The 24,258-nt window shown below is 40.3% G+C and overlaps 2 protein-coding genes across 4 annotated transcripts; both read left to right on the top strand.

The window, feature by feature from the left end:
- The first annotated feature begins 5,070 nt into the window (after nt 1-5,070).
- ftsj1 (FtsJ RNA 2'-O-methyltransferase 1) lies at nt 5,071-9,273 on the top strand. Its single transcript, XM_087797228.1, has 11 exons — nt 5,071-5,150; nt 6,185-6,310; nt 6,560-6,629; nt 6,740-6,863; nt 7,235-7,313; nt 7,381-7,433; nt 7,499-7,552; nt 7,953-8,055; nt 8,150-8,233; nt 8,728-8,831; nt 8,934-9,273. Exons 2-11 carry the CDS (start codon nt 6,190-6,192, stop codon nt 9,066-9,068), a joined length of 927 nt encoding a protein of 308 aa, XP_087653354.1. The 5' UTR covers nt 5,071-5,150; nt 6,185-6,189; the 3' UTR covers nt 9,069-9,273.
- A 248-nt stretch (nt 9,274-9,521) lies between these two features.
- LOC148072598 (bromodomain-containing protein 1-like) lies at nt 9,522-21,137 on the top strand. 3 transcript variants are annotated; one of them, XM_087796752.1, is made up of 12 exons: nt 9,523-9,794; nt 11,415-12,813; nt 13,112-13,271; nt 13,344-13,472; nt 13,916-14,044; nt 14,236-14,548; nt 15,048-15,770; nt 15,844-15,970; nt 16,357-16,484; nt 18,851-18,945; nt 19,199-19,353; nt 19,828-21,137. In XM_087796752.1, the coding sequence occupies exons 2-12, from the start codon at nt 11,432-11,434 to the stop codon at nt 20,015-20,017; spliced, it is 3,531 nt and encodes a 1,176-aa protein (XP_087652878.1). In that variant the 5' UTR covers nt 9,523-9,794; nt 11,415-11,431; the 3' UTR covers nt 20,018-21,137. The 3 variants fall into 3 exon arrangements, with proteins under 3 accessions (XP_087652876.1, XP_087652878.1, XP_087652877.1); XM_087796751.1 differs by lacking the exon at nt 18,851-18,945 and having other exon boundaries at nt 9,524-9,794; nt 19,828-19,984; XM_087796750.1 differs by lacking the exon at nt 18,851-18,945 and having other exon boundaries at nt 9,522-9,794; nt 13,112-13,472; nt 19,828-19,984.
- Nucleotides 21,138-24,258: the final 3,121 nt, after the last annotated feature.

Genomic DNA, 24,258 nt, shown 5'->3' with positions numbered 1-24,258 from the left:
TTAAGATGTTTCTTAAAGGAGTCAGTAGACTCCATCAAGCGCAAAGAGAGAGAAAGATCGTTCCAAAGCTTAGGAGCAACAGCCTGGAAGGATTTATTTCCTCTGGTACGGAAACGTGCGCGGAACCATCAGTAGATTCTGATCCACAGACCTCAGAGCCCGAGCTTGGGTGTAAGGCTGGATCAGATCACTGATGTAAGGAGGAGCCTGACCATGAATAGCTCTGAAAGTAAGAACCAGAATTTTAAAATGATCCTGAAAGAAACTGGCAGCCAGTGAAGAGTTTTAAGGATCGGAGAAATGTGAGTTCTTCTACTTGAGCTGGTCAGAATTCTCGCTGCAGTGTTCTGAATTAACTGCAGGCGAGACAGCTCCTTCTTGTTAAGACATGAAAACCACAGTTTCAGTTTTTTCCACATTTAGCTGCAAATTGTTTTCACATAGCCATTGTTTGATTTCTAGCAAACAATTCCCTAGCTGTTCAGCCTGAGGCTCAGTTGGATCAAAAGAGCAGTAGAGCTGGATGTCATCAGCAAAAATGTGGTAAGAAACATCAGGAAATCTCTGAATGATTTTACCCGGGGGAATCAAGTTCAGCAAAAATAATAAAGGACCCAAAACAGAACCTTTAGGGACTCCACACAAAAGATCCGCTAATTCAGACCTTATTTGGTTGGCAGATACACTAAAACTGTGCCCAGAAAGGTATGACGAGAACCACTGTAAAAGTCTAGGCACACCACGCTGACTGTCGGGCGTCTGACCCAGACAGACAGTCCCACTTCATCCCTCAGTCTTCTCAAAGATCCAGGATATGTTTAACACTGGAGTAATTGAGCCTTCAGACAGTCCATGGGCAGCCCCTGTTGTTTTGGTGAAGAAGAAGAACGGTACTTGGAGGTTCTGTGTGTACTATCGACTCCTAATGCGTTCACCAAGAAAGACGCCTACCCCCTCTCCCTCGCATCGATGATGCCCTTGACAACATTGCAGGGTCCAGTTGGTTCTGCTCCCTTGAACTCTGCAGTGGCTACTGGCAGGTGGAACTGGCCCCAGTAGCAAGACCAAAGACAGCCTTCACCATTGGACAAGGACTGTGGCAATTCCGTGTTATGCCGTTTAGTAAGGGGGACCAAAGATGGGCCACTGAACTGAACCAGTATTTCAACCGGTTTGATCAGGGGCCCCCCCCCCCCCCTCCACCTCTGCCCCCCACTCTTCACAAAGCTGTTTTTCCCCTGCTTCAGCCCCCTCCCCCCAACTGTTCTCACCTCCAAGCCACCTTTCTCCACCCCAACAAGCCCTACTGCCTCAGCTGCCCAACCCCCCACAGCCACCTCTCTCTGTTACATCGGGACAGGTGAGGAGAGAATTAAGGCGACTAAAGATCAGGAAAGCTGCTGGACCAGATGGACTCAGCCCCAGACTGCTCAGGGACTGTGCTGATCAACTTTGTGAGTTGGTCACACACATCTTCAACCTGAGCCTCAAACTGGAGAAGGTCCCGGTCCAGTGGAAGACCTCCTGTGTGGTTCCGGTTCCCAAGGCGGTACACGCGAAGGAGCCGAGCCACTTCAGACCAGTCGCCCTGACCTCCCATCTGATGAAGACCTTGGAGAGGCTGGTACTCCGCGAGCTACGCACGACGGTGAGCTCTGCGTTGGATCCGCTGCAGTTCGCCTACAGGCCAAAGATGGGGGTGGACGACGCCGTCATCTACCTGCAGCACCGGGCACTGACTCATCTGGAAGCCGCCGGTAGCACTGTGAGAGTCATGTTTTTTGACTTCTCAAGTGCTTTCAACACCATCCAGCCGGCGCTGCTAAGGAAGAAGATGGAGGACGCAGGAGTTGGGACACAGCTGGCAGCATGGACGATGGACTACCTCACCAACAGGCCGTAGTATGTGAGGCTGCAGGACTGCAGGTCTGAGGTGACCATCTGCAGCACCGGGGTGCCTCAAGGGACAGTGCTGTCACCTTTCCTTTTTTCCCTCTACACGGCGGACTTTACCTATGACTCCAGCAGCTGTCACCTCCAGAAGTTTTCTGACGACTCGGCCATTGTGGGCTGCGTGTCTGGGGGGGGCGAGCTGGAGTACAGGTCAGTCATCAAGGACTTTGTTGACTGGTGTGAGAGCAACTACCTTTGCTTAAACACCGGTAAGACAAGGGAGATGGTGATTGACTTCAGGAAAAAGTCTCCACCACATCAACCGGTGAGCATCCAGGGCTCGGACATTGAGCTGGTGGACAGCTTCAAATACCTGGGGGTTCACCTCAACAATAAACTGAACTGGTCCACACACATCAACGCCGTGTACAAGAAGGGCCGAAGTCGCCTCCACCTCCTGGGGAGACTGAGGTCCTTCGGAGTGTGCAGACCACTTTTAAGGACCTTTTATGACTCCGTGGTAGCCTCTGCTATCCACTACGCTGTGGTCTGCTGGGGAGCAGGCAGCACGGACCGGGACAGGAAGAGACTGAACAGGCTGGTCACGAGGGCCGGCTCTGTCCTGGGCCGCTCGCTGGACTCGGTGGAGGAGGTGGGAGAGAGGAGGACACTCTCCAGACTATCCTCCATCAGGGACAACGCTCTTCACCCACTGCACCTGACCGTGGAGGAGCTGGCCAGCTCCTTCAGTGGCAGGCTCAGGCACCCCCAGTGTAGGACGGAGCGTTATAGAAGGTCCTTCATCCCAACTGGTGTCAGGATATTTAACGCTCTACTTTAAATATCCTGATGCTAATCCGTAGTGTGTTTTTCTTCTCGTGTGTTTTTTATTTTATTTTTTTCCGTTTTTTATTTCTATTTTATTTTATTTTTATTCTATTTTATTTTGTTAATAGTGTCAATTTCTAATTTTGTAAATAATTTGTATATTTTTAAGATCGTTTTTATTTTATTTTGTATTATCTCTTGTATTATTTCTTTTTCCTTGCACTTTATTTTCTTCCAACTGCGCTGTTGTGAAAGTGTGTTTCCCCGCTGGGGATGAATAAAGCTTTTTCTATTCTATTTCTATTCTAAACTTGCCTTGTGACCATTGTGGTGTACCTGAATGACTTGCTTGTGCACGCAGATGACTTTAACAGAGCCCTGACTAATCTCAGTGAGGTTTTCACCGCCTACTGAGTTCCTGGGCCACATTGTCAGTAATTGTGGGGTTGCCAGTGAGCTGCTGAGCTTATTGGGTCTTGCCTAGTACTACCGATGGTTCATCCAGGGCTTTGCCACCATTTCCAGCCCACTCCATCGTCTCACAGATAAGGGCCCACCGGGATGCTGACTGTTCTGCAGCTTTTACTCAGCTCAAGACCGCTCTCACTGAAGCTCACGAGTGGTCGAGTCATCGTAACTTAACAACAACATCACACTGCTGTCAATTTATCAGTTGTTCAGGTTTCTCATGTCATGAGCCGCACTTTAATTTAGAAGGTTCCCGCTAAACTGTGCAATAAATTCCCCAAATGCTTTTACGAAGGTCATAAACTTTCGGTTTACATATTTAGAGCATCAGCACAACTGTCCTCATTCTAACAGTGAATCTCTGAAATGAAATGTTTTAAATCCAAATTTGTTAATCATTCATTAGTTAATTAATTTTTGCCATAGCTATTGATTGATTAAAGCAGCTCTATGCGATGTTTAGTCGAGCGACGCACGTGGAATAGTGATAGTGTTTAGCCTGACGGGAGACTACATTTCCCATGAGCACTCGCTAAACATCGCAAAAGTTGCCATGTCCCGGTTTGCAGCAGTTGGAGACTTCCATTGTCTGAATGAAGGATGGATGTCGATGAGGTAATAAATCAGATTATTGGTCATGAAATATGAAATGCGTTATGACGGCTTTGTAAATAACATAACTTGAACTTTATTTTTGTACCGTAAACAAAACACCTCAAGTCACGGTATACGAGTCATTTAACTAGTTCGAAGTTGATGTGTCATCACAAGTTATTTTAGTGCAAAAATATTAAGGTACCACAATCTACCCAGTCCTGCTTTAAAACGATCCAAGGTTGTCACCAAATAAATAGGATTTCAATTTTTCGAGATCGCACACTACTTTTTTTTCTATAATTTCCCCTTAAGGGCTCCGTAATACGAAACTCATTTATTTATTTTTCTGCAGGACTATCTCTCTTTCTTGACACGGACAGAACCGCGAAGGGGGTGGATGTGACGTTACCTGACGAAAACCGAGTTTCAAAATGAAATTAATGCAACATTTTAATATTTTTGGTGAAATAAATAGACGTGTTCACACCTTCTACACCATATGGCCGTAGTGAAAACGAAGACAGTACTAGCTCTGAAGCTTTCTGTAGCTTTCATTAAAAACTTACAGTTTAATAATGAAGTTTTTCAATTACACTCTTCTCTTTTCTTCTTTCTCGTTGTTCAACTTCCTGTGTGTATGTTGTTCCTACACTTACATTACGAAAGCCCCAAACGAAACATAAGCGATACACAGTGGCAAAACAGTGTTACTACAAGGCAGTTTATAGCCCACTATCATACACAACTTTAAACTCAATAATGATCAATTTTGATTGAAGTGTTTAAAGTGTTCATGAAAGAAAAACGAAGAGCAAAGCTTTCTTAGAATCAACCATTCGTCTAAATGAATACAATATAGACTACATTTTTGTTCTTGTATTTGCATATCGTTATATCTCTATAGATATATCTATACATTTATATAGCTATATATATAAAAATAATAATAATAAAAAATATATATATATATATATATTATTATTATAAATAAAATAAAATAAAAATAATAATAAATATATATATACTGTATATATTTTTTATTATTATTATTTTATTTTTTTTGCGTGATTCTTATTCCGTACATGGCATTACATAGTTGATGGTCAATACAAATAGAACATGAGTGTGTGTGCGTTCTATTTGTAGATGATCTTACGCTGCTTGATTTCTTTTTTGTTATTGTTTTATGAAGCCCGACTTCATCCTTATAAATGAATTATTGGATTAAATAGGCATGGTTTTTGATGCATGGTACAATACTAGTCATAAACTCGCATTTCCTGGAATATTGTACAGGCGCGCTGAAAACACCTTTGGGGTCCTGTTCCGTCAACATCACCGGAGCGGCGCACGAGGATAATTCTGTGAGTAAATGACACTTTTAGGCTCCATTATGTGATGATTTTATAATCGTGACATTAATAGATATCTGTACAAATTACTTCGTCAATTGTGTTGCTATTTACCATCCATGAAGGTAAAGATTAACCTTAATAAACCCATGTAACCTTGCCTCCAGCCGAGAAAGAAAAACACCATATTATTTTCTAAAGCAATAATGCTGGTGGAATTCCTGCCATAATATAGATATACTTGTTGGATTTACTTTCAATCCCATTCAATATTTACATATAATTCCCAGTAAATAAAACGTTTGATTAAAGACCATCTAACGTTTACACATTTTCTATGTGTGTATTATGTAGCTTTATATGTGGTATTTGCTTAATGTTTTCTTAAACTTAATGTCCTCATGTTTTATTGAAAATGTATATTTTGGGAAACTACAGTATATTTTAACTTTATTTACACATCTATAGTGTGGCCATTTCCACGACACAAGAAAGGAGGACACTTCGCGGTATAAACACACCACTAACTCTAAAGTACTCACTATGACTATACAATTGTGTGCGTAATACCTATGCTATCATCATACCTGAAGGGGTGAAAAGTATTTGTTTACTTTATTTATATAAATTCAATACGTATGTCTATCAAAGTTCAGTGCCCAAATGCACATCTATTTCCTTGAATGTAAGTAAGTAAGTAAGTAAGTAAGTAATTTTTATTTGTATAGCACTTTTCCAGACCAGGGCCACAAAGCGCTTAAACAATCAAAACAATATTCAATAAATGATATACTTTAAAGATCAAGATAAAACTGATAACACAACAGTGTTGAGTTCAAGTGCAACTTAAAAAAGAAGGACAAATTGCCTGAGGCTGCGCTGGACAAGGCATTTAATTTCTGGACTGTCCGGCCTAAATACGGGCCTATGGCCATCCTAAACATATATATTCAGAAAAATTGTATGGTCTGATAATGCGGTATATGAAAATGTCAACATTGTTCCTGAAGACTGACATAACATGTACCTTTTGTTTATTTTTGCAGAGAGAATGGGTCGGTCCTCCAAAGACAAGCGAGATATTTATTATCGCTTGGCAAAAGAAGAAGGCTGGAGGGCTAGGAGTGCTTTCAAGCTTCTGCAGCTAGACCAAGAGTTTAACCTGTTCAAGGGTGAGCTATCCTGATATTTGTCATAAGAGTTCAACACCATATTCAATTACATTTTGACTATTTTGATAAAGACAATGAACATGTTTTAAACTGAAAATTGTAATTTTAAATTATACAATTTTATAATGCAATAATTTGATTAAAATCTCTCCAAGAATGTTATTCCTACTGCTTTGAAAACCTTGTTAAAATGTCATTCTTGATGTTTCACATATAACCATGTTCATTCCAACTGTTTCCCCCTTACAGATGTTAACAGAGCCGTGGACCTATGTGCTGCTCCTGGGAGTTGGAGTCAAGTCCTCAGCCGGAAACTACGGTATATAATGGTTCAATATTGAGTTTTTGAATGCTTCTTGAAAGTTGTGCTGACGCAAAAAAAAAAAAATCTAGTTAAAATTCTCAAGTGATATTAAACGTTTTACTTAGTGATATAAAGCCAGAGGGGGAAAACAAGGCGGAAGGTTGTGAGGAAGTGAAGATCGTGGCTGTTGATCTACAAGCCATGGCTCCTCTCCCAGGAGTCACTCAAATCCAAGGAGACATAACCAAAGTAAGTCAGCACCAGATAAGTGTTTGTTTTTTTCAACATAAAGGTGTTTGTCATTTAACATTACAGTAAATATAGTTTTTGAATTGTTTGCGTCACATCAGTTTTGTCATTTATTTTATATTGGCTCACAACTTTTACCACTCCTTTGTAACTTTGCAGTGTCACAAGTAATGTGAGCATTTCTTGTCTTGTTTCATTAGGATGTAGCACAAACACCAGTTTCATAAAAATGAGTTTGATTAACTTGGAAGTTTCCAGTAATTCATTTTTAGATCCTCTCTGCCCTTATGTGTAACTTGACTTGTAATCAGACTTCAAATAGACGTTCACAACAATTTTTCATTTAATCGTGTGTCTTTTTTTGTGTTTAGGTGTCAACAGCACAAGAGATAATTCGTCACTTCCAGGGTCAGTCAGCAGACCTTGTTGTTTGTGATGGAGCTCCAGATGGTAGGACTTGCACTTCCTTCCTTAACTGATGACAAGGTTGATGTTGGTGTTCTCTGTCGTCTGGCAGTTACAGGGCTCCATGATGTGGATGAGTACATCCAGGCTCAACTCCTGTTGGCTGTGAGTTGTTATCATAGTATGTAATGTAGATCATATATTGTTACTGAATCCTTTTTGGGTCACAGGCACTGAACATTACTACACATGTCCTGAAACCTGGGGGTACATTTGTCGCCAAGGTAAGTCAATATAATGATATGAAATAATGACAATATTATTATTTTCTTATTTGTCTGATTTAAAGTGTTTGATTCTCAATTCTTCTGTATATTTATAAAAGGTTTGAAACTGAAAAAAAAGTTTTTGTTTATTTGTTTTAGAGTTGAGTAATTAAGGCGTTGTATGAAAACTTCTATTAAACATCCTTTAAAATGTACATTACCCAAGTCATCCCACTAAGATACAGTTCTTCTCGCAGTTCTGAAAATATTGAGCAGGTTTAAAACACAGCAATGCCAATTTAATTTCTGGAACTTTAGGCAAAGTATCAGGTTTTGTGAAAGATATCATCAGGAAATATCAGCTTTTTGGTTCTAGGCAACGATGATGATAAGATAACACTCTTTTTTTTTTCTTTAGATCTTTAGGGGGAAAGATGTAACTCTTCTCTACTCTCAGTTGAAGATCTTCTTCAGTGCAGTCACTTGTGCCAAACCTCGTAGTAGCAGGAACTCCAGTATTGGTAAGTTTACAGTGTAAGAAGGGAAAATTAAAAAAAGGTCATTTGACCCAATTTACATATTTCAACAATCAGGATTAACTGTCTTTGTGTACAGAGGCTTTTGTGGTCTGTCAAGATTATCGTCCACCAGATGGCTACGTCCCCAACATGTCTAATCCTCTGCTGGATCACTGCTATGGTAACCAGTTTAAACACTTTTGATGTTAACCCAAGAAAACTAATGATAATTCATGAAGAATTGGCAGTAAAAAAAGCCCAGTTTCTTTCACCAGAAACTTCCCGCAGTTCCTATTTGTTTGTTTATTCATTCATTTTCATGGGGTAACTGGGGGGCTGGAGCCTATCCCAGTTTCTTTGGGTGAGAGGCAGGGGATACCCTGAGCAGGAACAGTCTGTTGCAAGACACACGATGACATACAAATGTTCACACACACACTCATACCTATGGACAATTTCCCTAAATTCCCAATGAACCTCTGTGTGTTTTTGGATTGTGGGAGGAAACCGTTGGATTGGGATGCCTCATATTAGGTGTCAACCATTAAGTAAGGTCTTTGGGATATGGAGCAAAAAAAAAAAGATCACCAACTAAATATATTAATGGTTCTTGTTCATTTTTGTGTTATTACTGCTTTGAAAGGTATCTGACCTTATCTTCTTTATGTTACACAGATGTTGACTTTAACCAGTTAGAAGGCCCCAATCGAGTCATTGTTCCTTTCCTGGCGTGCGGTGACCTCAGTGCCTTTGACTCGGACAAAACATATCCATTGCAGGTAAGGACAACTGAAAGGCTAAAATTAAATGTCTTTATTTGATCATAATACTCTTGTCTTTTTTAATTGCTACAACATGTTTTCTTTCTTTAATTTTCAAAGCTGGATGACAGTAAAGCATACCAGTACACACCACCTACACAGCCCCCCATCAGTCCACCGTACGAGGAGGCTTGCCACCTTCGTAAAAACAACCTGCTGTCAAAAGAGGAAGCTTCACCTTCGAATCAGAACTAATGTAAAGTGTCCAAGACAAACTCCCCCAAAGCACCCATTTACGTTTTCAACAGAAAGGCAAGTTCTCCTTTAACGCTCCAGATTTACCACACGGCGCAAAATAAAATAATATTTTAGACTAGATTTTTAAAATTAGCACTGCCTTTGTTGTTGTTTTTACGTTACACAAATTGTTCTGCTCAATAAACTGTTTTAGGAATGTCAATATCTGTCTTACTTTGTTTTAATTATTTTTACCAAGTTTGTACCTTTTACAAACCCAAAGGACTCGTCCACTTACTGTAATGCAGCATATGAATAATGTATTCCTGTCCCATTCTGTGAATATCAGACACAGTAGGTAAATGATCATTTAAAGTCAAGTTTTCTGGTCCAGGCGAGATCGAATGTGAAACCTCTCACTCGGCGTTTCCGTTTGTTGCGTCATGACGTCACAACGCGACGTCCCCTTACAACCGCATTGTTGTTGGGGGAAGAAGCTTCGCTGCCGCGGATCTCTGCTGGTTCTGTCGCTTTCTAAACCTTTCCATCAATATTTGTCCGGTGAAAGGGTAAAACTGTAAGCCGGCCGTGTCGTCCCGAATCCTGGTCGTCCTCCACCAAGCTCGCTTAGTAGTAGGCGGAAGCAACCAGCGGACTGGATGTGGATTTAACTGCCACCGTTCTCCAAAGGCCGCGCCGCCATTGCTGCTGAATTTAAAGGCGGAATTCTTGTGAAATACGGAGGTATGTTCGGCCGCTGTTCCTTTGGCCCTGCGGTAACATGCCGCACACTTTAAGGGCACGTATCACCGAATAAGTCTAGACTATTAATTCAGAAATAGGGAGTTTTAACATGGAGTAGCTGCTTGTTGTGTTGATCGCCATATTTCCGAGTCGGGGCTATTGGACGGCTTGTACTATGGCGTGTTGCTGAGGAATGGAACCAGCGACCGCCGATCGAAAAACAAACGATCAATCCGGCGACGACGAGCATCGTTGCTTTATTAGAATGAAGCCAGTCTTTCGCATAATGTGAAAGAAGCATCGCATTGTAGGTCACTGTAGCCGTGCTAACATCGACTAGCTCTCCTTGGACTCCGCTGCCTTTAGCAGAGGTTATCCAGAAACAGCCGACCCTCTGCGGCTGCAAGAGGCCGTCTAGGGGTTGATCGTGGTGGGCGTGGAGGTGTTCTGCTTTTCTAGGTCTTGTGGTTCATGAACACAGACCAGGTGATGCATTTCCGCCCCCGAGTATCAGTCAGCTGCAGCAGCTTCACTAGTTTAATGATGCAATTGCACGTTTATTATTATTTATGATGACATATTGTGAAACGTATACACTGGTCTCATCTAGGGCTCTTCATTATGAGAATGCTTCGTTGTTTTGAATTAGATGACATCAAATGGAGAATCCAATCAAAGTCAAAGCTGTGCTCAGAACCTTGTATTATCAAAGTAGAGTCAGCCACAAGTAAAAGGGAAGTTGGTCATCTAATCAATACATGACTTGCAAATAGAGAGTAGCAGGTTCAAGTCTTTTTTACATCATCATTTGGATGGCTCTAGTTAAATACTCAAGTCAAGGCATATGAATACAGTAGTCGTATGCAATAAGTTCTTTTAGAGTCCCTAAAAAATACAAGGTTGAAACGGCTTTATTATTCAATAGAGCTATGATCTAAGTATTTATTGCCAAGAGCAAAATAAGTGGCTACCCTGACTGTCTTCAAAAGAAGTGATTTTAAGTTATAAACACCGTCGTACTGAATAATAATAACTGGTAATAAGTAACACAAGGACTGAAGATAGTGGAGTTGTTTAGAGAATCATTAGTATTAAAGGGCAACTAATGTCAAAACCCAATTCTCCTGGCTCACATGTTTCAAATGATGAGGTCTTCCTTTAAGAGCAGTAAGTCCTTCATCATGACAATCTTTTGAAGTTATTATAATAATCTCCCCTTTCTGAAATCTCTAGGGGTACAAGATCGAAGCCCATTGTTATGTAATAATGGGCTTCAGTCCTCCTCACAGCAGAGCAAGCTTGGTTTCATTTACACTACTATACTGTAATTATTGTTTTTTGCATCAAATATTGATCTGTTGAGCTAAATCAAAATTGAATACCCACTCGAATGCAAATATTAAACCTTTTTTTGTTTTTCCTTAATAAGTTAAATAACTTGGTCCATATAAGTACCTCTGTATTTATCTGAAAGTCTCAATGCAATTATTTTGGTCTTGAATTACTATGTTAAGTGATGAAGTCTGTTTTGAAGTATGTGCTAACAGTCACTTTAAAGTTTCTTGAGATGACTATGTTATGATTTGTCCCTCTAAATAAATGAAAATTGTTTGTTTACAGTGATTTCCAGTCTCACTATGAAGAAAAAAGGTAGACACCACCGCCCATCTGCACTGAAAAGGGAATCCTCGCCAATTAAACCATCACCCAACCGTGAGACGCTGACATATGCTCAAGCACAACGGATTGTGGAGCTAGAAGTAGATGGTCGGGTCCATAGACTGAGCATATATGACAAACTTGATGTTATTAAAGATGACGATCCCATGGCTCAGGAGATAATGGAGTGTAACAGCAACAAGGAAAACAGTGAAAAGCCACAGCAGGTTCTGATGCGCTCAGTTCGTCTCAAGAACAACCAGCAAAAGAAAAAGAATGCATCTCTAACTTCCTCTCATAGTCCCAGCAGCAGTGGAACCACTGGTGGTCATAACCACACAAGTGGCCTTTTGGAGCCCAAGGTTCGGACAGTTGAATATAACCTACCAGTGGTTCCCAAAAGGCCCCCTGTTTATTATAAATACAGAGAAAGGACAGTGGAGGATCTGGATGAGGAGGTGGAGTATGACATGGATGAAGAGGACTACGCCTGGCTCGAGCTCTTTAATGAGAAGAGAAAGAGTGAGGGTGCCAGTCAAGTATCGAATAACTTGTTTGAGTTCCTCATGGATCGGTTTGAAAAGGAATCCTATGCGACTTCACTGGGTCAGAGCGAACAGCAGTCGCTAGTGGATGAGGATGCGGTTTGCTGCATTTGCATGGATGGAGATGGTGCTGACAGTAATGTGATTCTTTTCTGTGACTCCTGCAACATTGCTGTACACCAGGAGTGCTACGGCGTTCCTTATGTTCCTGAGGGCCAATGGCTATGTCGCCATTGTCTACAGTGCCCCTCAAGGGCAGCGGAGTGTGTTTTTTGCCCAAACAAGGGTGGAGCCCTTAAGAAAACAGATGACAACCGTTGGGGCCACGTTGCTTGTGCGCTTTGGGTGCCTGAGGTTGGTTTCTCCGATACCGTTTTTATTGAACCTATTGATGGAGTTCGTAACATCCCACACGCCCGCTGGAAACTGACCTGCTACCTATGCAGGGGAAAGGGTGTGGGGGCCTGCATTCAATGTGATAAGATGAATTGTTACACAGCCTTCCATGTGAGCTGTGCACAGAAAGCTGGTCTTTATATGAAAATGGAGCCTGTTAAAGAGGTCACACAGTCGGGCAACCAGACATTCTCAGTGAAAAAAACGGCATACTGTTGCAGCCACACTCCAGAGGACTGTGTGCGCAGACCTCTCAACGTATATCAGGAGCATCCCAAGAATGGAGTATGTCACAAGAGGTCAGAGAAAAGAGGGAAGGCCCGGTCTAAAGCCTGGTGTAGGAAGAAGAGCAAAAAAGTAGTACCAGAACCAGAGCCTGAGACACTAAACAGCCCGGGTCCCAGTATAACAGCATCAAGGTTGGTGTAACTCTCTAGTATTTGTTCATGCTTGTTTATGTGTCTAAAAAAAACATTTCATTGTAGAGAAAGTCATTGTAAAAAAAAAAGAAAAACCCACAAACTATCCAGTTGCTTGATGATGTTTTATACTTTGTTTAAAGTGTATTTTAAGATTATAAATATGTTTACTCAAAACCCTGGTTTCAATTTCTGCCAGACATTTAGATAACAATTGACCTAAATGCTGAATGTCCACCTAACTGCAAGATTGTTGTTTTATTCAAATCATAAATTAAATACTCCTCTATTCTCATAGCTTTGAAACGATTCTGAATCAAGTGGCAGTCCAAAGGAAACGTGCCTTTGTCGAGCGGGTTCTGAGCTACTGGGTTTTAAAGAGGCAGTCCAGGAATAATGTGCCGCTTATCCGTCGACTGCAGTCCAACCCCTCTCAAATTCCCAAAACTAAGGAGATGGTATGTTGTAGAGACGAGCTCAATGTTCTTGTGCTGTTTACTGCGTCTGACACTGTTCTGTGGTCTTTGCAGGAGCGCATTGAGGCGAACAAAGTCCTTAAGGAGCAACTGAAGGTTTGGCATCGCCTGCGCCATGACCTAGAGAGGGCACGTCTGCTGTTGGAGCTCATCAGGAAGAGAGAAAAGCTAAAGAGAGAAGAGGTGGCAATGTCGGAATGTTTCTCATTAAAGGCTGAACAATATAAAGAGCTATGATTAATCACTTTAGCTCACTAAATCTGTACTTTCTGTCTGTGAAAGGAAGTTTTTCCTCAACACTGTCGGTCATTCGCTAGGATCTTTTATTCTTTTCTCTTAAAGTGTTATTTAACTATAATGTTATACGTTTCTTGAGATAATTCTGTTATGATTAGACATGGCTGAATTGAGGGGAAAATAAATAATCCAAATTGTAATAACCGAAATATAATTACAAATAAAATGTAAGATGATTTTGTTTTACTACAAATGTGATTAATCAAGCTTTGTACCCTTAAACTATAGCACATAGACAGTCAGTGAACTATTGTAGATCAAAATCTATACAGAAAGGTCATTTTCTTTTACAACATTGTGTCATGCATTTATTTTATTTTTTTCTACAGCTCAAGCAGCAGCAGACGGTTCTTGAGGCCCAGCTTACTCCCTTTAACATCCTTCTGAGAGCAGTATTGAGTCAATTACAGGCCAAAGACTCGTACAGCATCTTTGCTCTGCCAGTCAACGCCACTGAGGTCTGTAACTTATAACTAATGAATATTATTGTTTAATTTTTACTCACAATTAAACTTTAGTCCTGGCAACATGTTTGATTTGTAATGTGACATAAGTTGTAAACACATTAAACTGCATTTATTCTCATTCATCTTCACTGCCTTGGTCATCAATTAATGTTTTTTTCCTCTTTAATGCTTTTTGTGTGTAGGTCCCAGACTACCTGGACCACATCAAAACTCCCATGGACTTCTCGGCTATGCGGAAACGCATCGACGATCACCACTACCAACATCTGGAGGAGTTTGAGGCGGATTTCGAACTTATAATTGCCAACTGCATGAAGTACAACGCCAAGGACACGTTCTTTTACAAGGCAGCTCAGCGCATGCAGGACCATGGAGGATGCATCCTCCGCAAGGCACGCAAGGAAGTGGATAGGATTGGCTTTGACTTTCCCAGTGGACTACATCTGCCTGACGCACCCAAACCGGAGGAACCCTCTTCATTCACATGGGAAGAAGGTAATTATTTCACTTGAACATTTCTCTAATCGACTTCAATTATTGGTAAAAATGTACACTTAAAACTAAAAACAATTGTCATTATTTTTTTAATGTTATAAATACAAGTAGCAATGGTAACACTCAATCCTCTCCATGTTGACAACACGCACTGTTGGTTATAATAAATATTGAGTTCATTTCTTTAATGATAGTTAATCAATAACTAATCTTAAATATCTATGATGAGCATTTCTAGATTCCATTACAAATCACCTTAAAAAAACTACTCAAAATATTTGGACATGTTTAAAATGCATTCCTATATTGTACAATTTTACTCTTAAAACAATTTTTTTCGATTGAAATATTTATACATGGAAAACTGGGTGTACTTAAAAAAAAAAGTAATATCAATAACTTTTTCTTGTGTTTATGATTAATATTTCATTTACAAAAACAAATCTTATTCCTGCTTGTTTGATATAAAGTAACACATGTGATTGTGTGTGTTTCTCAGTTGACCGCCTATTAAAGCCTTCATATCGCCAGCTGACCCCACCAGAGGTCCAGCTTAAGGAGCTTCTGGCAAAACTGGACCTGAGCATGGCCATGAAGCACAGTCCTTCCCGCAGCAAAAGGCTTAAGCTACTCAAAAAGACTATTTTGGAAGTTCGTAGCGAGATGAGGCTGAAGACATTCATTCCTTCGCGAACTACTGCCTCACTGCAGCCGGACCATTCTTTAGGTTCTTCAGAGGACAAGCCACTACCTGAACATTCAGCCCTGCGAGAAAAGTCTTTACTTCCTCCAATGCTAGAGCCCTTAACTCTTCTTGTGCAGACTGATGCATCGCCTATAAGCTCCGACCCTCCCCTTTTGAAGCGAGTCGAAACCACTGCTGATGATTCGGCCATGGAGCTGGACATACACACTTCTACCTCATTGCCCAGTGAAATGCTCAATGGGCATGTCCCAGACTCATTTCTCACCAACAGTGACCGGCGCACTGAAGCCTGTGGTGCCGGTGATCAGCAGTCCACTCCCCCCATCCACAAATCAAATAGTCCTGATGTGCAGAAAACACAGACAGAAGAAGCGTCTTCTCCACTCGGTGCACGGACCTTTCTGTCGGTTGTAATTCCACGACTGGAGACACTTCTTTTACCAAAGAAAAGAAGACGAAGCAGTTGTGAGGATGTTGAGGAAGAGGATGAGTTGCCAATAAAACGTCTTGGGACAGGTTAGTTAAATATATTTTTTGAATACAAAATGCATCTGTTAATTATCTCTAAATGCCCTAAATCTAATTGCAGGTTTGACCAATGGTTTTGTTGTGGAAGATGAAGATGCGTCATCTTCGCCTCGTCTTCTAGAACCTCGGCGGCGATGTGCTTCAGAGTCGAGCATCTCTTCGAGCAGTAGTACTTTATGTGGCAACAGGTATGTGTATATGGACATGTTTTTGCTGTGTTGATACAACGAAATAGAATCTTGCAAAATGACACACCGAGTAGTGTTCCCGCTGTATTTCACTGCAGCAAGAGCTTGCAAACAACAAAAACCACTGGCTGTTTGTGTTCCCTGATATAATTTGTTCGCTATAATACTTCTAAACATTTAAATTGTGCTAGTTTCTCACACTTGTAAATACTACTTAAATATAAAGTATTGATATATTGATATATGTATTGAAACTAATGTTCATGTTGATGCCATCTATGTCCCAATATTTATGGAACCGTCAATATATTTTTTAGATTTGTGACAATTGTTACTCTTACTGAATATTTGTGTAACTGATGCAATAAATTAAATGTTATTTCCAGCAAAATCATTTCAACTAAAGGCTTGAAATGTCGGCCGGGGGGGCGCCGGAGCACTGTAGATGACAGAAGCAGCAGTAAGAGCTGCGTTGAAAACGGGGAAGTCTCAAAGTCAGCTGACGTTGCATCAGGTGAGTTCCGCAGATAAAAGGTGAAATTGCATGTCTGCGCATGGCAAGCACCCTCTGTCCACTCACCAAGTCAAGCTTTAAATGTCAATTATATTTCATGTAAAAATTCTCCAACTTTGTACTTTCAGTAGTTCTTTTAGGTTTTTTTTTAACATTTGTTGGTTCTATTGATGCTGTAAACCTTTTCAGACTTCAGAGCAAGTCTTTAGGTCTTGCGCCATGGACATTCAATATTAGCATAGTTACAATGCGCAACATTGTTTGACGGTGCAAGAATGTCACTAGTAAAAAAGAAGAACTTGTGTCTAAAGTACATGCAACATGTAACTGGAACTATACCTTTGGCTCACCGGTGGGTCAATTGTTCCTGTAGCTCATCTCACTCACGCTCACTTCTTCTGAATTCCTAATTTGAAAAGTATCTAAAGAACCACAAAAAATGTGCATGTTGTGTTTACAACACTCGAAATAAAAGTCTTTTCAAAAAACAAATCTTGTAAAATGTCTAAAAAAAAAAAGTCATATCAACTGCCACATTTGCGTCTATATCAATATAATACCCCCGCTTGTGCACGTCAGAACTATATGACATCAACTCTTAATTTTTAACACTTCTGCAATGTGGTGTTACTGAGACCTTCTTTATGAGGTTCTGTCATACATAAGATATTATTTTTTAATCAAGTACTCTGAGTCTGTACCATTGTTGCCCCCCACAGTAATTATTGTAACTCTCACAGGAGTTTAATAACGTTGCTTATGAACTGAGAATAAATGAGAAAAATGTTCAAGTTCAATGGAATTTTACTTTACAAAGGAAAAGACAAAAGTGAGGCTTTTGAAGAGAACTCAATGAGAAGCTGCAGGCACCAAAGGACACCCATTAAAGGTGTTGCATGCTGGGATGTGTGAGTGACATTACATTAAATGCAAATGGTTCATTAGTGACATGACCTGAATAGTTGATCTGTTGGCAAAATGTTCTGATAGTTTTGTGTGCATATGGAGGCATGCAGAAATCTGGGCCACTGGTAAACTGACTTCTATTCAAATTGACTGTAAGCAGATGGAAGGGAAAATGTTTAAACATAACTGCTGTTACAATTCATGCATTGCCTTAACATTGTAAACAATTATTTTCTATATATTAAGCTATAATTGTGTAAGGTGCCATTTGAAACTAAAATAACACAAAAAATGTTGAATCTAGAGGCCATTGTGCTTCTGGTAAAAAAGGCTAGTAAGTATGGAGCGATTCAGTAACTGCACAATCATCATGCATTTGAATATGGAGCGTAAACCGAAAATTAACTTTTGCTATTGTGTTACTCTATTTTCTAACCACAAAGGTGTTTTAAATGTTTTTCTGTTTTTGCTGGTACATCCTTTTTATGAAAGTTGTGGAGGAGTGTAGAGCCTGGCAGCCTAGGTGTGCATTAGAAGTGAAGGCAGTTCTATTTGGTTCAATCACAGACCCGTGTTCGGTTGTATTGCTATTCTTTGCATGATTTTGGAGATCATCTGTATGCTGTTTCACTGCTCTTTCTGTATTCCACATATTGCGCTGAAGATATGGAATTACTAACACATTGATATGATTTTGTGGTAGAATTGGAATATACGGAATAATAGGATGTGGTCATTATGTAATGGCTGATGAGAATGATGTATGTAGACTTGACTAGAAATTAAGCCGTCCTTAACTACTTAGAAACTACTAGTAAAAAAATGAGTCAAAATTAATTTTGCTTTGGTTAAGATTTGAATTTCCATTTTACAAATTGAACAACTCTCTCCTATGTTTTCTTCTGAGGTGATTGTTATATTGATGGGGAACAATTTGAAAGGATTTGACAAGTTAGGATTGTTGTTTACCAGCTTGTGTGCTGCACTATATTGAGTGTAACTTTTCTTTCACTGTGAAACAACCTTTTACTTTGCAATAGGTTGTGGTTCGTTTATTGTCTGTTGTCTAAATCCAAACCAGTTGAAGACCACAGTGGAAATGTTTCTTTAAACAATTCTTGAAGGCTGCTGGCAGGAGTCTGGGCAGGTGGATGCACTCTGAGCTACGGGACACTTGAATCTCACTTAAAGCTGAACCGCTTTATTTTGAATGAATTGATAAAATTGATTTATTGTCCAACTTATTTGGCATTTATTATTGGCTTGTTGCAGGTGAATTTATTTCACCCGCACCCCTTTTTCAAAGTTCAAAAAATCATAAAACATCTAAATCTATGTCCCCAATACTCACATTTTTGACATGTGAGGAACATCATTGTTTCTCTGTAACCCTGTGTGTCTGCGCACGTGTGTGTCTGCGTGTGTGTATGTTTATAATTTGCCTGTTGTTGTTCCTGTAGAGGTGTGGAAACCCTCCGCTGCCTTTCCATTTGTTCTGGAGCCTCTTAAACTAGTTTGGGCTAAATGTAGCGGACACCCGTCCTTCCCTGCCCTGGTGAGTGAGTGTCCTGCCACCTCGTCTGCTCCATGTGTCATTACCCATTTACCATTGTGCCTTCTGTAGCTTGTGTCTCGTGCTAGCAGCCATGTGGACGCTTCCAGTTTTGTGCAGGCTCGCATGTGTAAATGTTTTCCTGCATGTGTTGGCTGCTCCTCTTTCCTTGCAGCCAGATCCACTCAGATAAACTGGATTCTCTACTCTTGAGTCCATCAGAATTAATCATCCCCTTTCCCCCGTCATTTGTCAGATTCGGGACCCCAGAATGAGGAGATTGGGGCGTCATCACAAGACGACGAACCTCCCACAGCCACCGCTGGACGTTCTCAGGGCCGGAGAACGGATGCAGTTCCGGTCCGCAGAGAAACTCTTCCTCGTCCACTTCTTCGACAACAGGCGCAGCTGGTGAGAACTGAACTGATGGTAGTCGCACCAAAACACAATCTTACTCCTTCCGTCAACATTTGTACTGCTCTTGAAGAAAAGTAGAGCTGCAACCAAGAATGAAGGGTTTTGAGACGTTTAATAAAGTCCCTCTTGAGCTGTAACCCTGTTGAACAACTTGTTTCTTTAACTACTAACTTTTGTTTTGTAACTACTCTCAAAAACATGGACATCATTTGATTTTCTACACAGAAGGGGTAGCAGCTTGTAAATAATAGTTAGAATAGAAAAAAGTAATTGATTGAGATCAACGCCTCATACGTTTCTTAAAGTCTAAACGTGAAGTGGTGATGTTCTTGGCTTTAGTAAGTTTAAGATCTGAGATCGTAAAAGGAGCTGAGGACTGAGGTTGAGAATAGCTGACCATGCTTTGGATCTTTTGTTTTGTGAACTGTATTTTGATAATAATATTGTCTTCTTCTTCTTCGTCACCAGGCAATGGCTTCCTAGGTCCAAATTGTTTCCATTTGGGATGGACTCGACTGTTGACGCAATAAAACTAGCAGAGCCGCGTAGTTCCAGCAACAAGAAAGCAGTGCAGCTTGCGTTTGAAAGAGCCACGGCACATCTAAACGACGCTCACAGCGACCTGGGGCACATCGGCGACATGCCTGTAATGGACTGAACCCCTTTTCTCCCTTTATGCACCTCTTCCCTCTTTCCAATAGACAGAGACTTTCAGTTTCTGTGTGAAACGCACAACTCAGTTACTGGTTCGTTCCCTTCTCATCCAACCGATCTGTCCGTGTACTGTAGCTGCGAGGGGCCATCGTTGAGCTATGCAACAACTCGGTTAGCGGGTTAAAAGAAAAATCCATTCCTGGATGTGAGGAACGCATAAAATGTCAGTTTCACCTCTGACCCCTTCAAATGTGCTGCTGCGACGACCTCACTCCACGGACGACGGCCACCAGAGAGACGTACCTACTGTAAATAAACAGATCCAGGCCCGATGCTAACTTATTCAGAGTGTTTGTACAGTCAGAGGTGAGGATCTGCGTCTATGTCTCCCCGAGTGGTGACGGGTGGCGCGTACTGGTGCTATCTCTCCTGGGAGAGAAATCATTGCATACTGTTTTTTGTTGTTTTGGTTCTTTTTTACGGTTTGTAAGTTATTCAGTTCTAGTGTTTCCGGCATTACTTTTGTGTGTCTCCTTTTTTATCATCTGAATGTTTTTTACACGACTACTTTTTGTTTGTACATAGTTATATAAAAATATATAGATGCTGTCAAAGTTTTAAATGCCTCAAGTGCATCATTCACACCAAACCAAAAAATCTGCTGCCCGACTTCTTGTTTTTGTTTTGTTTTTTTTCCACTTAACTGTGTGCCGTGGTGAATCTTTGATCATTTCAGAATCATCTTTTCCTCAGTTGGCAGAGAAAAGAATGTGCCTGGACTAATTTATTGTAAAACAGAAATGTATATGCATTACTTTATAGAGAGAGAATTGTAAGAAAAAACTAGAACCTCCTTGTTGCCCACCGTTTTTGTCTTTCAATTTGACATTTTACTTGTTCATTTAGAGATTCTAAGCGTTAAGTGTGAGGGGTGATGGTGTTTTACTTTGGCTGAGTAGGGGTGGTAGACTTTGTTTCCTCCAGTTGTGGATTTTGTGTGTAAATATTTTTGGTACTTTAGCTGATTCTCTGTGGGAAAAAAACACAAGTATAACCACCGGAGCTGATGCCCATCTGCATTTTTATACTAAAACACTGAGAAAATTAAAATGCTATTGAATCACTTATATTATTGTTTGCTTGATCTTTAATTTTCACAACTTCATGAAACATGTTTTTTTTTCCGTTAGTTGGATGCTGTTCTTCAGAAAGTATTTAAGATTAAAGAGCAGTTTTAGGCTCTGAAGATCACCGTATGAAAAATATCAACCGTCATTCTATCACTGTTAATTCTAATGACTAATATGATTGAGTGTTTATTATTTAATGATGAAAGTTTGTTATAAAGGCAGAGTTGATTAATGATTGAATGGTTCTGATTTCTAGCCACAATCTAATCCTTCAGTTCTTTATAGGCTTGGTTAGCAACAAATCAATTCATATATAGTATATACAAATGCAGTGACAATCAAAGTCATGTATTCCATTTTAAAGACGTGTCATTTTTGAGCACAATGAGTTTACAATCGACTTCCCTTCACATTATGGAAAATGTGCGCTCAAAAAAATCGTTTACAGTTTTAAACAGCAGATGGCGGCAGATCATTATTTAAAAGCAGTGTAGCAGAAAACGCACGTATGACGCGGTAGACGGTTAGTGGGTAAACGCATTAAAAACATGTTTGATGCTTCCTTTTTAAAGGACCTTTGAAAAATGACATTAATACAAAGTCAGACCTGATGCAAAATCTAGTGTTCATTTGAGGAGCTCCTGAGCAGGAGCTCAATGTATTGTTTAAGATGAAGGAATCACTTCAGAATTGCATTCTTAAAACATATATTAATGTATTACATTTTTAAAGCGTTACAAGGATTCATGCCTGTCCTGTAGTTTCATTTACTATTACAAAAACACTGTTCAAGTGATACAACAGAGGGAGCTTTTATTTTCAGGATTATTACATCATAATGCTGCTATCATAAACTCTCGTTTGCTGAGATTTCAGACAGGGAAATTTTATATAGTCATCATTTCCAAACATCATCATGACAGATGGATACATAGATGGATAAAACTTTATTGATCCCTCTGATGAGGGTCTAACTGAGTCTTGGAGAGCAAGACAATGTGTTGGGTTTTCCCATTAGTTGCCCTCTTAAGATGAAGGCCAGTTCTTGTCTTTCTTCCTCTTTACTATGTGGTTTTGTTAAGGGAGGCATGAGTCAACATCATTAATCATGGGGTAACCTTTTAACAGGAGTTTAGCCAATGGAAATTTATGAATTAGAAGTCAGACCTGATTCAAAATCCAGTCATACCGTTAAGTTCAAGTTAGATGGTGGTCACTCTTTTTTTTCCCATGCATGTCCTCGTATTCAGCTGAACCCCTCTTTTAAACGACTATGGCCATGAGCAGTATTTGGGTCGGAATTAGCCACAGATGCATTTATCAAGGGAGGACAAATGAGCTGTCGTTCCAGATGCCTGATGACTTGACCTTTATACAGTGAAGAGTTAGCTGTTTAAAACCGACGCTCTTGATGGAGCTAAGTGGTGCTGCTCTGGTTCATCACCACTGGCTGTCAGGGGAAACCACCACTGGACACCGGCGGTCATTATGATAAAAGTCATCCACGTTGTACTGTGTGAACGTCTGCTAAAGTCAGGTGATGGCTCAACAAAACGACAATCGACAAACATTCGTACACGATGGTGTCTGATCTTGTTCTACTGAAGGTCATAGCAGCACCCTCGATTTTCAGGGAGACAAATGATTCTCCCTCCATGGTGGGTTTAGATCTGTACATTTATAGGAAACAGTTTTCACCTGTAAACAACGGGTCAAGATGCTACTTTGTGTGCTTTCGTATTGCTGTCATTGAAGGACCTCGTACACCAATTTTGCTCTTATCAAATCCTTAAATCTTAAGTCCTGTTGGGCGCGATTTGTATTTATGCTCAAATTCATTCAGTCATGATTTTAATTCTCCAAAATAGAATCAGAACACATTGGAGTTGGGCACCCGGCCTGCATCTTAGCAGGCAAGAAGGAGTTTGAATTCTTAAAGTTAAGACCAGGACTTTATTGAGGCCTTTGGGGCCCTGCGAACCTTTTGCCCGGCTTTGATCATTGGAGTGTGAAATGGCCGGTGTGATTGCTGCGAGGCTGCCGGGCCTCAGGTTCATTCTCAAGCCTGTCAGCTGCCTAATAGAGCTGGCGGAGATTGGAGACAACCCTGTAGTTACCAGAGGACCTCCTCCTACACACACACACAAATGCACACACAGACACTCCACTGACCTCAACCCCATCCCCACCCATCACTCTGTTGGAGGATCAGTCCAGCGCAGTAGAAGGGAAACCTATTTGATTCAATTTTCTCTTCTGGTGTTTTGCTGTGGATTCTTCTTTTTGAGCCACTTTACTGGCTGTCGTAACAGAATAAATGTGAATCTGGAAAAACTTTATAGGAGATTTTTGATCAACTTATAGACGTTTAAACAAACACCTTTTGCAGCTTTGGTAAGTTACTTTTACAGGGTCTGTGTTGAACTTATCTCCTTTATTTCTTATTCAGATTTCTTGATCTTTTGCTATCTGGTCCCATGATTCTTAAGTTGACCATATGGTGTTTGAGCCCTGCCAGACGTGGTAAGAGGACCAGTGTGAACATTCCAATTAGTAGGATTTAAATTGTGTTTCTACCTCCAACTATGGTCGGGATGCTGTAACTACAATGTCATAAAAGTTCAGTATTGCCAACTTTCTCTGTGTACATCTGTTTATGAAACTACATTTTTTAATGTTATTTATTCAAAAAAATCAGTTTGTCGGTCACATGACACTTAAAGACTCTACAGGTGGATTGTCCTGGTAAAGTAAAAATGTGAAGAACAGCATTGAAAGTATCGCTGTAGCATTCTACTACATGAGGCATGACTGTTCACCATCATGACAGAATGTAAAAATGTTGCATTTGTTGCACAAATGATGTTAAATGGATGTAAAAGTCAGTTACAAGTTGAGAAATATTTAACTTAATTTAAACAAATACAGCTGGTTAATAAACGTATAATCTACAATAATGACATAAACCCTAAAAGCAGTCACAACATTCACATTAGAAGAACACAGATAGCAACAAAAGATAAGGAACAACCAAGAACAGTAGAATAAAATAGAAGCAAACTAAGTTAGAAGCAACAGGGACTCTGAGTGAAAGTAAAAAAATAATCAAACTAAA

The sequence above is a fragment of the Callionymus lyra genome, chromosome 8 (assembly GCF_982586985.1).
Source record: "Callionymus lyra chromosome 8, fCalLyr1.hap1.1, whole genome shotgun sequence".
NCBI lineage: Eukaryota > Metazoa > Chordata > Actinopteri > Syngnathiformes > Callionymidae > Callionymus > Callionymus lyra.
The sequence above is the reverse complement of the archived record's forward strand: the minus strand, read 5'-3'. Positions and strand labels throughout refer to the sequence as shown.